We start from the raw sequence: 14,041 nt of genomic DNA on the forward strand, positions 1-14,041 counted from the left end.
CGGAGCCGCCTGACTGACAGGAAGTGCTGCTCTCACGTGTCATGTGATCTACATTTTAAATTAAAGGTTTCTTTCTATTCATCACATTTGAATAAACAGACAGAAACAGATTCAACTTCATTTTTATTTAGTTGAATATAAAAAAGACAAATTCACTTTTATAAAAAACTGAACTTTCAGGTTAAAACACAAAAACTCAAATCAGAAAAATTAAACAAAGCAGAAAAAGTTCAGATAGACACAAACAACCTCAAAACTTTATTTCATACAAAAAACTCATTCAAAACTTTATTCAAAGCTCATTAACAAGGAGGAGGCGGAGCTTCACGAATCCAGTGTAAAAAACCAAACAAGTCACATGACCTGAGCCGTCCCTCGGAGACGATTTATAGGAACACGCCGTGATTTTAACTTCAGATTGTTTCTGTTTCTAATGTGATTTGATTCTTCTTCTGTGGTTTTTCTTCTGCAGGTGAGTTCAGGTTCCTGCAGAAGAAAAACTATTAACAATGTTCTTTAATTAGAGTCTGAGAGAAACACCTGTATGACATCACTGACCCAGATTTTACAAACCGTTTCCCATCAAAGGCTCATTTAATGCTATGAGGTCAGCTCTGTCGGGGCTTTTCATTGGCTGAGCCGTTAACAGACACAAATCTCTATTCTTTATTTTTCTCCATTTGAATTGGAGGCTAAAAGAGTTCCAGCTAACGTTAACACTGATTTGGCTAAAAGTGACTCATGTATGTTCTGTGTTGCACTTTGAGACTACAGACGCACTTTAATCACACGTGATAAACACGTCATTTATAGTTCAAAGTACTGTTGTTGTTGTTGTTGTTGTTGTTGTTGTTGTTGAAACTGTTCCTGTTAGTTTGTCACCTCTTTCTGTTGTGGAATTTCAGCTGTTAAAATTCACACATTAAAACTTTGGGGGGACTAATATTGTTGCTGGAGGGCCGGATTTGGCCCGCGGGCCGCTATTTGCCCACTATTGATTTAATGCTTTCAGACAGAACAAGACGTCACTTTGCTTCATACATGAAATGATAAACTGATTAATTGAGGAAATAACGAGCTGATTAATGGACGAAGAAAATAAACCGTGAAAGCAGAAAAACAAAAAACAGACGCAGGTTTGATGTCAGAGAAGAAGAAGACCTGAGTTAACCTGAAAAAACCCCAGCTGGGGTCACTGATGATGATGATGATGATGATGAACAATAACAGCCAATCAGGTCAAAGGTCACACACTGGATCAATAAACATTCACAGAGTAGAAAAAGTCCTGCAGGAGCAGCAGTTTGGAGTGTGGCGGTGAGGCGGCGCTGCATCACACACGTGATGTTTAATCTGAAACTGCAGGAAAGTGAAGGCACAGATCTGTTCTCAGTCACCATGGCAACCACATCACCAGAGGACTGAGGGGATTAAACGAGGTGACGCAGACACAGCAGAGAAGAGGAAGGCACATCTGACTGAAGAAACTTGGTCCAGTAGCACCTGCTGGAGGCCCCGCCCCCTGCAAATGGAGGCTCCGCCCCCTGCAGGTGGAGGCTCCGCCCCCGCAAGCCAGGTTCAGTAACTGAATTTGACCTTCTGGATGTCGGCGATCAGAGTCCGGGCCAGGTAGATCCCCACCATCTGCACACAGAGAGCGTCAACATAGATCTGTGATCGATTCCCTTTGGGATCAATAAAGTATATCGATCTACAAACATGTCAACAAATGAACGAGCTGACAGTACGACAGCAGTATAGTTAAAGCGACAGTACGCCGTCAGTGTAGTTAAAGAGACAGTACGCCGTCAGTATAGTTAAAGAGACAGTACGCCGTCAGTATAGTTAAAGAGACAGTACGCCGTCAGTGTAGTTAAAGAGACAGTACGCCGTCAGTATAGTTAAAGAGACAGTACGCCGTCAGTGTAGTTAAAGAGACAGTACGCCGTCAGTGTAGTTAAAGAGACAGTACGCCGTCAGTATAGTTAAAGAGACAGCACGCCGTCAGTGTAGTTAAAGAGACAGTACGCCGTCAGTGTAGTTAAAGAGACAGTACGCCGTCAGTATAGTTAAAGAGACAGTACGCCGTCAGTGTAGTTAAAGAGACAGTACGCCGTCAGTGTAGTTAAAGCGACAGCACGCCGTCAGTGTAGTTAAAGAGACAGTACGCCGTCAGTATAGTTAAAGAGACAGTACGCCGTCAGTGTAGTTAAAGCGACAGTACGCCGTCAGTATAGTTAAAGAGACAGTACGCCGTCAGTATAGTTAAAGAGACAGTACGCCGTCAGTGTAGTTAAAGAGACAGCACGCCGTCAGTGTAGTTAAAGCGACAGTACGCCGTCAGTGTAGTTAAAGTGACAGTACGCCGTCAGTGTAGTTAAAGAGACAGTACGCCGTCAGTGTAGTTAAAGAGACAGTACGCCGTCAGTGTAGTTAAAGAGACAGTACGCCGTCAGTATAGTTAAAGAGACAGTACGCCGTCAGTGTAGTTAAAGCGACAGCACGCCGTCAGTGTAGTTAAAGAGACAGTACGCCGTCAGTATAGTTAAAGAGACAGTACGCCGTCAGTGTAGTTAAAGCGACAGCACGCCGTCAGTGTAGTTAAAGAGACAGTACGCCGTCAGTATAGTTAAAGAGACAGTACGCCGTCAGTATAGTTAAAGAGACAGTACGCCGTCAGTATAGTTAAAGAGACAGTACGCCGTCAGTGTAGTTAAAGCGACAGTACGCCGTCAGTGTAGTTAAAGTGACAGTACGCCGTCAGTGTAGTTAAAGTGACAGTACGCCGTCAGTGTAGTTAAAGAGACAGTACGCCGTCAGTGTAGTTAAAGAGACAGTACGCCGTCAGTGTAGTTAAAGCGACAGTACGCCGTCAGTATAGTTAAAGCGACAGTACGCCGTCTGTGTAGTTAAAGCGACAGTACGCCGTCAGTATAGTTAAAGCGACAGTACGCCGTCTGTGTAGTTAAAGCGACAGTACACATTTGGTGTGTGGAGTATTTGTACCTGCAGCAGAGAGATGACGATGAAGACGATGGCCACAGTGTAAAGGTTTCCAGGTAACCAGTCCTCTAACGCAGCAATGCAGCCTTTGATGTAAATATGATCTCTCCACTCGCTCTGATATGACAATAAAATTAGAACATTAGAAATATATGTTCCAGATGAAACATCACGTTAGAACACAAGAACACAGTGTTTAAGAATATATTTCTGTCAGAACATTAACAACATATTAGAACATTAAAAATATTCTTTTTAGAAATTACTGATAAAACCGTAACAACACATGAAATGATCCCATTACAGCATTTGAACGTGTTGTTATGGTTCTAACTGGAGCATGTGAACATAACACCAACAAGAACATGTTAATGTTCCTGATGGAATACTGAGTATTGATCTCGTATTCAGATGTTTTAGACTTCAGAAGAACCAATCAGAAGAGACCTCACCTTTGGTTTGTTTCTCACGTCGTAGCCACATTGAGTGTTCACCACCGAGTCCTGAAACAAACACAAACACTAAACAGACTGTTTTGAAGTTTTCAGTTTTGTAGTTTAATGCAGAATCACAGAAACAGCTGAACTGAATCAAAGACGATTATGATCAATAATGATTCATATTGATTGTAGTGAACTCACAGCAGGATCAGTGATGCAGCAAGAGAAAGGAACTCCACATTTTTCTCTGCTGCGATGAGTCCCGTTACAGCTGAAATACACGTTCAGATCCCAGTCGTCTGGATCCTGAGCTCCACAGCAGTAGTTCTGTTACAGAAACAAGATCCTTCAACCAACGGTAAACAAGATCCTTCAACCGACGGTAAACAAGATCCTTCAACCAACAGTAAACAACATCCTTCAATCAACAATAAACAAGATCCTTCAACCGACAGTAAACAAGATCCTTCAACCGACAGTAAACAAGATCCTTCAACCGACGGTAAACAAGATCCTTCAACCGACGGTAAACAAGATCCTTCAATCAACAGTAAACAAGATCCTTCAACCAACAGTAAACAACATCCTTCAATCAACAATAAACAAGATCCTTCAACCGACAGTAAACAAGATCCTTCAACCGACAGTAAACAAGATCCTTCAACCGACGGTAAACAAGATCCTTCAACCAACAGTAAACAACATCCTTCAATCAACAATAAACAAGATCCTTCAACCGACAGTAAACAAGATCCTTCAACCGACGGTAAACAAGATCCTTCAACCGACGGTAAACAAGATCCTTCAACCGACGGTAAACAAGATCCTTCAACCGACGGTAAACAAGATCCTTCAACCGACGGTAAACAAGATCCTTCAACCGACGGTAAACAAGATCCTTCAACCGACGGTAAACAAGATCCTTCAACCGACGGTAAACAAGATCCTTCAACCGACGGTAAACAAGATCCTTCAACCGACGGTAAACAAGATCCTTCAACCGACAGTAAACAAGATCCTTCAACCGACGGTAAACAGGATCCTTCAACCGACGGTAAACAAGATCCTTCAACCGACGGTAAACAAGATCCTTCAACCGACGGTAAACAAGATCCTTCAACCGACGGTAAACAAGATCCTTCAACCGACAGTAAACAAGATCCTTCAACCGACAGTAAACAAGATACTTCAATCAACAACAAGATCCTTCAACCGACAGTAAACAAGATCCTTCAACCGACAGTAAACAAGATCCTTCAACCGACAGTAAACAAGATCCTTCAACCGACAGTAAACAAGATCCTTCAACCGACAGTAAACAGGATCCTTCAACCGACAGTAAACAGGATCCTTCAACCGACAGTAAACAAGATCCTTCAACCGACAGTAAACAGGATCCTTCAACCGACAGTAAACAAGATCCTTCAACCGACAGTAAACAAGATCCTTCAACCGACAGTAAACAGGATCCTTCAACCGACAGTAAACAAGATCCTTCAACCGACAGTAAACAAGATCCTTCAACCGACAGTAAACAAGATACTTCAACCGACAGTAAACAGGATCCTTCAACCGACAGTAAACAGGATCCTTCAACCGACAGTAAACAAGATCCTTCAACCGACAGTAAACAAGATCCTTCAACCGACAGTAAACAAGATCCTTCAACCGACAGTAAACAAGATACTTCAACCGACAGTAAACAGGATCCTTCAACCGACAGTAAACAGGATCCTTCAACCGACAGTAAACAAGATCCTTCAACCGACAGTAAACAAGATCCTTCAACCGACAGTAAACAAGATCCTTCAACCGACAGTAAACAGGATCCTTCAACCGACAGTAAACAGGATCCTTCAACCGACAGTAAACAAGATCCTTCAACCGACAGTAAACAAGATCCTTCAACCGACAGTAAACAAGATCCTTCAACCGACAGTAAACAGGATCCTTCAACCAACAGTAAACAAGATCCTTCAACCGACAGTAAACAAGATCCTTCAACCGACAGTAAACAGGATCCTTCAACCGACAGTAAACAAGATCCTTCAACCGACGGTAAACAAGATCCTTCAACCGACGGTAAACAAGATCCTTCAACTGACGGTAAACAAGATCCTTCAACCGACGGTAAACAAGATCCTTCAACCAACAGTAAACAAGATACTTCAATCAACAACAAGATCATTCAACCGACAGTAAACAAGATCCTTCAACCAACAGTAAACAGGATCCTTCAACCAACAATAAACAGGATCCTTCAACCAACAATAAACAGGATCCTTCAACCAACAGTAAACAGGATCCTTCAACCGACAGTAAACAGGATCCTTCAACCGACAGTAAACAAGATCCTTCAACCAACAGTAAACAAGATCCTTCAACCGACAGTAAACAGGATCATTCAACCGACAGTAAACAAGATCCTTCAACCGACAGTAAACAAGATCCTTCAACCGACAGTAAACAAGATCCTTCAACCAACGGTAAACAAGATCCTTCAACCAACGGTAAACAAGATCATTCAACCAACAGTAAACAAGATCATTCAACCAACAGTAAACAGGATCCTTCAACCGACAGTAAACAAGATCCTTCAACCGACAGTAAACAAGATCCTCCAACCGACAGTAAACAGGATCATTCAACCAACAGTAAACAAGATCATTCAACCAACAGTAAACAAGATACTTCAACCAACAGTAAACAAGATCCTCCAACCAACAGTAAACAGGATCCTTCAACCGACAGTAAACAGGATCCTTCAACCGACAGTAAACAGGATCCTTCAACCGACGGTAAACAAGATCCTTCAACCGACGGTAAACAAGATCCTTCAACCGACGGTAAACAAGATCCTTCAACCAACAGTAAACAAGATACTTCAATCAACAACAAGATCATTCAACCGACAGTAAACAAGATCCTTCAACCAACAGTAAACAAGATACTTCAATCAACAACAAGATCCTTCAACCGACAGTAAACAAGATCCTTCAACCGACAGTAAACAAGATCCTTCAACCGACAGTAAACAGGATCCTTCAACCGACAGTAAACAGGATCCTTCAACCGACAGTAAACAGGATCATTCAACCGACAGTAAACAAGATCCTTCAACCGACAGTAAACAAGATCCTTCAACCGACAGTAAACAAGATCCTTCAACCAACGGTAAACAAGATCATTCAACCAACGGTAAACAAGATCATTCAACCAACAGTAAACAAGATCATTCAACCAACAGTAAACAGGATCATTCAACCAACAGTAAACAGGATCCTTCAACCAACAGTAAACAAGATCCTTCAACCGACAGTAAACAAGATCCTCCAACCGACAGTAAACAGGATCATTCAACCAACAGTAAACAAGATCATTCAACCAACAGTAAACAAGATACTTCAACCAACAGTAAACAAGATCCTCCAACCAACAGTAAACAGGATCATTCAACCAACAGTAAACAGGATCCTTCAACCGACAGTAAACAGGATCCTTCAACCGACAGTAAACAAGATCCTTCAACCGACGGTAAACAAGATCCTTCAACCGACGGTAAACAAGATCCTTCAACCGACGGTAAACAAGATCCTTCAACCGACGGTAAACAAGATCCTTCAACCAACAGTAAACAAGATACTTCAATCAACAACAAGATCATTCAACCGACAGTAAACAAGATCCTTCAACCAACAGTAAACAAGATACTTCAATCAACAACAAGATCCTTCAACCAACAGTAAACAAGATCCTTCAACCAACAGTAAACAACATCCTTCAATCAACAATAAACAAGATCCTTCAACCGACAGTAAACAAGATACTTCAACCGACAGTAAACAAGATCCTTCAACCGACAGTAAACAGGATCCTTCAACCGACAGTAAACAAGATCCTTCAACCAACAGTAAACAGGATCCTTCAACCGACGGTAAACAAGATCCTTCAACCAACAGTAAACAAGATCCTTCAACCAACAGTAAACAACATCCTTCAACCAACAATAAACAAGATCCTTCAACCGACAGTAAACAAGATCCTTCAACCGACAGTAAACAAGATCCTTCAACCGACGGTAAACAGGATCCTTCAACCAACAGTAAACAAGATCCTTCAACCAACAGTAAACAACATCCTTCAACCAACAATAAACAAGATCCTTCAACCGACAGTAAACAAGATCCTTCAACCGACAGTAAACAAGATCCTTCAACCGACGGTAAACAAGATCCTTCAACCAACAGTAAACAAGATCCTTCAACCAACAGTAAACAACATCCTTCAACCAACAATAAACAAGATCCTTCAACCGACAGTAAACAAGATCCTTCAACCGACAGTAAACAAGATCCTTCAACCGACGGTAAACAAGATCCTTCAACCGACGGTAAACAAGATCCTTCAACCGACGGTAAACAAGATCCTTCAACCAACAATAAACAAGATCCTTCAACCGACAGTAAACAAGATCCTTCAACCAACAGTAAACAGGATCCTTCAACCAACGGTAAACAAGATCCTTCAACCAACAGTAAACAGGATCCTTCAACCGACGGTAAACAAGATCCTTCAACCGACGGTAAACAAGATCCTTCAACCGACGGTAAACAAGATCCTTCAACCGACGGTAAACAAGATCCTTCAACCGACGGTAAACAAGATCCTTCAACCAACAGTAAACAAGATACTTCAATCAACAACAAGATCATTCAACCGACAGTAAACAAGATCCTTCAATCAACAACAAGATCCTTCAACCGACAGTAAACAAGATCCTTCAACCGACAGTAAACAAGATCCTTCAACCGACAGTAAACAAGATCCTTCAACCGACAGTAAACAAGATCCTTCAACCGACAGTAAACAAGATCCTTCAACCGACAGTAAACAAGATCCTTCAACCGACAGTAAACAAGATCCTTCAACCGACAGTAAACAGGATCCTTCAACCGACAGTAAACAAGATCCTTCAACCGACAGTAAACAAGATCCTTCAACCGACAGTAAACAAGATCCTTCAACCGACAGTAAACAAGATACTTCAACCGACAGTAAACAGGATCCTTCAACCGACAGTAAACAGGATCCTTCAACCGACAGTAAACAGGATCCTTCAACCGACAGTAAACAAGATCCTTCAACCGACAGTAAACAAGATCCTTCAACCGACAGTAAACAAGATCCTTCAACCGACAGTAAACAAGATACTTCAACCGACAGTAAACAGGATCCTTCAACCGACAGTAAACAGGATCCTTCAACCGACAGTAAACAAGATCCTTCAACCGACAGTAAACAAGATCCTTCAACCGACAGTAAACAAGATCCTTCAACCGACAGTAAACAAGATCCTTCAACCGACAGTAAACAGGATCCTTCAACCGACAGTAAACAGGATCCTTCAACCGACAGTAAACAAGATCCTTCAACCGACAGTAAACAAGATCCTTCAACCGACAGTAAACAAGATCCTTCAACCGACAGTAAACAGGATCCTTCAACCAACAGTAAACAAGATCCTTCAACCGACAGTAAACAAGATCCTTCAACCGACAGTAAACAGGATCCTTCAACCGACAGTAAACAAGATCCTTCAACCGACGGTAAACAAGATCCTTCAACCGACGGTAAACAAGATCCTTCAACCGACGGTAAACAAGATCCTTCAACCGACGGTAAACAAGATCCTTCAACCAACAGTAAACAAGATACTTCAATCAACAACAAGATCCTTCAACCGACGGTAAACAAGATCCTTCAACCGACGGTAAACAAGATCCTTCAACCGACGGTAAACAAGATCCTTCAACCGACGGTAAACAAGATCCTTCAACCAACAGTAAACAAGATACTTCAATCAACAACAAGATCATTCAACCGACAGTAAACAAGATCCTTCAACCAACAGTAAACAAGATACTTCAATCAACAACAAGATCCTTCAACCGACAGTAAACAAGATCCTTCAACCGACAGTAAACAAGATCCTTCAACCGACAGTAAACAAGATCCTTCAACCGACAGTAAACAAGATCCTTCAACCGACAGTAAACAAGATCCTTCAACCGACAGTAAACAAGATCCTTCAACCGACAGTAAACAAGATCCTTCAACCGACAGTAAACAGGATCCTTCAACCGACAGTAAACAGGATCCTTCAACCGACAGTAAACAAGATCCTTCAACCGACGGTAAACAAGATCCTTCAACCGACGGTAAACAAGATCCTTCAACCAACAGTAAACAAGATACTTCAATCAACAACAAGATCATTCAACCGACAGTAAACAAGATCCTTCAACCAACAGTAAACAGGATCCTTCAACCAACAGTAAACAGGATCATTCAACCAACAGTAAACAAGATCATTCAACCGACAGTAAACAGGATCCTCCAACCAACAGTAAACAGGATCCTAGAGGTTTAAACGTATTGAATCATTTGTCTGTATCTTTAAGATGTCAGTTGCAGCTCTGACTTGTAATAAACTGAAGAAGTAAACAGCTGTAACTGACAGCACAGGAAGCAGTTACCATCCTCTGCAGGGAGTCGATGAGGTTCTGCAGGTCGATGTCGTCTCGGTACGCTTTGACGTTTGCGAGAAAGAACTCGTTGATCCACTCTCTGACCTGACTCTGGAAAACCACTGCCAGCACCGCCGCCGTCAGCTCCAGGAAGAAGATGAAGCCGATCACTCCCGAAAACTGACAGAAATCCACAAAGATGTACAAAAACAAAGTTAACAAGCTGATGTTTTTAAACTGTCGCAGACAGATGGTTTTTTTGTTTTGTTTTTTTTACGTACAAACTTGAGCAGACAGATGTTTTCTCTCAGGGCTCCCACACAGCCGGCGAAGCCCAGGATGAAGGTGACTCCGCCCACCACCAGAACCAACCAGACCGGGTCGAAACCATGCAGCTTGGTCACCTGGGTCAGGTCCAGCAGGACTCCCTGTGAACCACAACAACATCATGATGTGTGTAATTATCACCATGTGACATATGTGTGTAAAATCACGTTTAAATGATCAAACTGATGCCCAACTTTTTTTAACTTGTTTTTCTAAAAGACAAAAATGTTCTTGATACAAGACCAATACTGATTTATTGAGTCTATCGTTGTTCCAATCTGTATGTGTGCAATCACCTTTTCACTCCACGCCCAGAAACCCACTGCAATGAAGGCGACTCCAGCTAGCTGCAACACAAGACACACACCAGCATTTAGTCAGATCCACTAACACACCAGTGTTTAGTCAGATCCACTAACACACACCAGTGTTTAGTCAGATCCACTAACACACACCAGCATGTAGTCAGATCCACTAACACACCAGCGTTTAGTCAGATCCACTAACACACCAGCGTTTAGTCAGATCCACTAACACACCAGCGTTTAGTCAGATCCACTAACACACCAGTGTTTAGTCAGATCCACTAACACACACCAGTGTTTAGTCAGATCCACTAACACACACCAGCGTTTAGTCAGATCCACTAACACACCAGCGTTTAGTCAGATCCACTAACACACCAGTGTTTAGTCAGATCCACTAACACACACTGGTTTCCAGTTAGATGAATAAATTCACTGGTTTCCAGTCAGTTAGATGAATAAAGCCACTGGTTTCCAGACTGGTTTCCAGTGAGTGGGTTGTTTCTGAGGAGACGCCCTCAGATCAGATCGGAAACATGTCGACATGATGGAGCATTTATCAGTTCTGTTTTTTTCTTGCACAATATCAAACGTACATGACTTGCTGATGAGTCGACGACATGTTTCATCATCATTACATATGAAACGCTGCAGGCGGAGGATGATTCTGATCTTTGATTACTGGAGCAGCTCAGCTGACTGAGACTCTGACTGAGTTGTTGCCACATTTCCTCCCTCAACCACACAGGATGCCAGTCACATCACTTCCTGTTAGCTAACGCTCAAACAGGAAACACTTCTCAGCAGGTTTGAAAGACGGATGAAACGGGTGCAAATAAGGTCAAGTATGACTCTTCCTGTTATTAATTTATGATCCATGAAGGTTAATAAGTCATTTGTACCAAATTTTTCATTCATAGTGACACTTATTAACATAGAACACACAACATGAATAACAACACCAATAATAATAATAATAATAATAAGAGTTAAGATGAAAAAGGTTTTTAGGCCTTTTTTAAAAGAGTCTCTGTGTTGCCTTCAAAGTTGAAGTAATTTGAAAAGTAATTTGTTAGTCCGTCCTTCCTGCTGCAGGAAATAATGGATTATTGATGAAGCACTTTTCTCCTTATGAAAGTAACTCAGTGATTATTCGACTAATGAGAATTTGGTCGGACGAGAGCATATCGACCAACTAATCAACCAGTCGGCCAGGAGACTACAGCCCTCGTGTTTTTGTGCTCTCAGGATCCTGGCGGCGCCGCTCTGAATGTACTGGAGACTGGTGGGCGGGGCCAGCGGGAGAAACACACACCTGGAACCTGGAAGCTAGAAACTGTTTGTGCTTCATGTGCCAAGTGAACGATTCTCACCATCTTTGAGTCTGTATGCAGATCTTATTATGCATCCACGGTCGGACGGCTGATTGTACCTGGAAATGGTTCCGTCTCAGTTCAACATGTAAACATGTAAACAGGTGAACAGGTGAACAGGTAACTCACCCAGAAGATGATGTTGTAGCTGAACATCAGGTATTTGTAGCAGCAGCTGACCTCAGCGTTGTCATAGCGATAGTAGTACATCTCTGAAAGACACAACATACACAACTCACATATGTGCTGACATGTTTCATACAGTCAAGCCTGAAATGATTCATACACCTGGCAAAGTTACTTTTATTCAACCAGTAAGTTTTTTCTTGATTGGAAATGACACCGGCGTCTACCAGAAGATAATAAGACGACGTACAAGAGGCATCGTTGTGGAAATAAATATTTCTCAGCTTTTATTTACATTTGAACAAAAAGTGGCCAAATGTCCAAAATTATTCATACCCTTCTCAATGATCAATAGAAAAGCCTTAATGTCTATTACAGCAATCAAACACTTCCTTTAATTGCTGAGCAGCGTTTTGCATGTCTCCACTGGTTCATCATTCATCTGTAGCGATGAGCTCCAACTCTTTCAGGTTGGAGGGTCTTCTTGCCATCACCCTGATCTTTAACTCCCTCCACTGATTCTCAAGTCTGGGCCACTGCAAAACGTTAATGTTTTTGTCTGCTAACCATTTCTTCACCACTTTTGGGTTGCTGTCATGCTGAAATGTCCACTGGTGCCCAAGGCCAAGTTTCTCTGCAGACTGCCTGACGTTGTTGTTGAGAATCTTGATGCATTGCTCTTTTTTCACGGTGCCGTTTACTGTGATTAGGTTCCCTGGTCCACTGGCTGAAAAACACCCCCAAAGCATTAGGTTCCCACCACCATGTTTGACAGTGGGGATGGTGTTCTTAGGGTTGAAGGCTTCTCCTTTTTTACACCAAATGAAGGATACATCATCGCGGCCAAACAATTCAAATTCTGTTTCATCTGATAAAACAGAAAACCAGAAAACCAGAAGTCTTCTTCTTTGTCCAGATGAGCATCTGCAAAGGCCAAGCAGGCTTTTGTGTGCCTTATCTGGAGAAGTGGCGTCCTCCTTGGCCTGCGTCCCTGGAACCCAGCAGTGTGCAGTGTCCGTTGGACTGTCAGCCTTGAGACGTTGCCACCAGCAGAGCACATATTCACCAGGATGGCCTTGGTGGTGATCCTTGGATTCTTTTTCACGTCTCTCACTGTCCTCCTGGCCAGCACAGGTGTCACTTTTGGCTTCCGACCACGTCCTCTGAGATTTTCCACAGTGCGGAACGTCTTGTATTTTTTAATAATACTTTGAACTGTAGTCACTGGAACTTGAAAACATTTAGATATGGCCTTATAGCACTTTCCTGACTTGTGAGCAGCCACAATGTTCAGCCGCAGGTCCTCAGTGAGCTCCTTTGTCTTAGCCATGACTCAACTCACCTGTTGAGTTGATTAAAACAGCTGTTCCCAATGAATCAGGGTAATTAGGATGCTTTAGAACAGCTTGAACTATTTGGAATGGTCTAGAACTTATATATAGAACTGACATTATAACTTATTGAATAATTTTGGACATGCTACTTTTTGTTCAAATGTAAATAAAAGCTGAGAAATAATTTTTTCCACAATGATGCCTCTTGTATGTCGTCTTATTATCTTTTGGGAGACGCTTGTGTCATTTCCGGTCAAAAAAAACTTGCTGGTTGAATAAAAGTAACTGTAATGGATTATTGATCGGATATGTGATGGATTATTGATCGGATATGTGATGGATTATTGATCGGATATGTGATGGATTAGCATGCAGAGTACGACAGGATGTTTGTGGTTTTGTTTGTTTATTTTGACTGTTTCCGTTCTGAATGTTTCTTTTTTGATTGATTTGATGGAGTTGTGTACTCTGAACACTGGGGCGGAAAGTTGGAATATCTATGTTTAACATTTAGACTATTGATTATAGATTTTTGATAAAATATAAAAAGGGGTGGGACTTGATAACTTCTTCCTGCTCCTGAAAGACATGAAATATTAATTTATG

General features: G+C 41.9%; 1 protein-coding gene across 2 annotated transcripts in view; it reads right to left on the bottom strand.

The window, feature by feature from the left end:
• Positions 1 to 106: 106 nt before the first annotated feature.
• tspan14 (tetraspanin 14) overlaps positions 107 to 14,041 on the bottom strand; it is a 14,703-nt gene continuing 768 nt past the window's right edge. For both annotated transcript variants that reach the window (XM_067611010.1, XM_067611009.1), the window contains exons 2-9: positions 12,105 to 12,187; positions 10,594 to 10,644; positions 10,252 to 10,398; positions 9,980 to 10,150; positions 3,645 to 3,770; positions 3,456 to 3,506; positions 3,007 to 3,120; positions 107 to 1,644 (exon numbers count right to left, since the gene is read on the bottom strand). In XM_067611010.1, coding sequence (XP_067467111.1) covers positions 1,579 to 1,644; positions 3,007 to 3,120; positions 3,456 to 3,506; positions 3,645 to 3,770; positions 9,980 to 10,150; positions 10,252 to 10,398; positions 10,594 to 10,644; positions 12,105 to 12,185 — 807 coding nt within the window. In that variant the 5' untranslated portion in view covers positions 12,186 to 12,187 and the 3' untranslated portion in view covers positions 107 to 1,578. The remainder of the gene's footprint in view (positions 1,645 to 3,006; positions 3,121 to 3,455; positions 3,507 to 3,644; positions 3,771 to 9,979; positions 10,151 to 10,251; positions 10,399 to 10,593; positions 10,645 to 12,104; positions 12,188 to 14,041) is intronic.

This window comes from Thunnus thynnus, chromosome 14 (genome assembly GCF_963924715.1).
Source record: "Thunnus thynnus chromosome 14, fThuThy2.1, whole genome shotgun sequence".
In the NCBI taxonomy this organism is placed as follows: domain Eukaryota; kingdom Metazoa; phylum Chordata; class Actinopteri; order Scombriformes; family Scombridae; genus Thunnus; species Thunnus thynnus.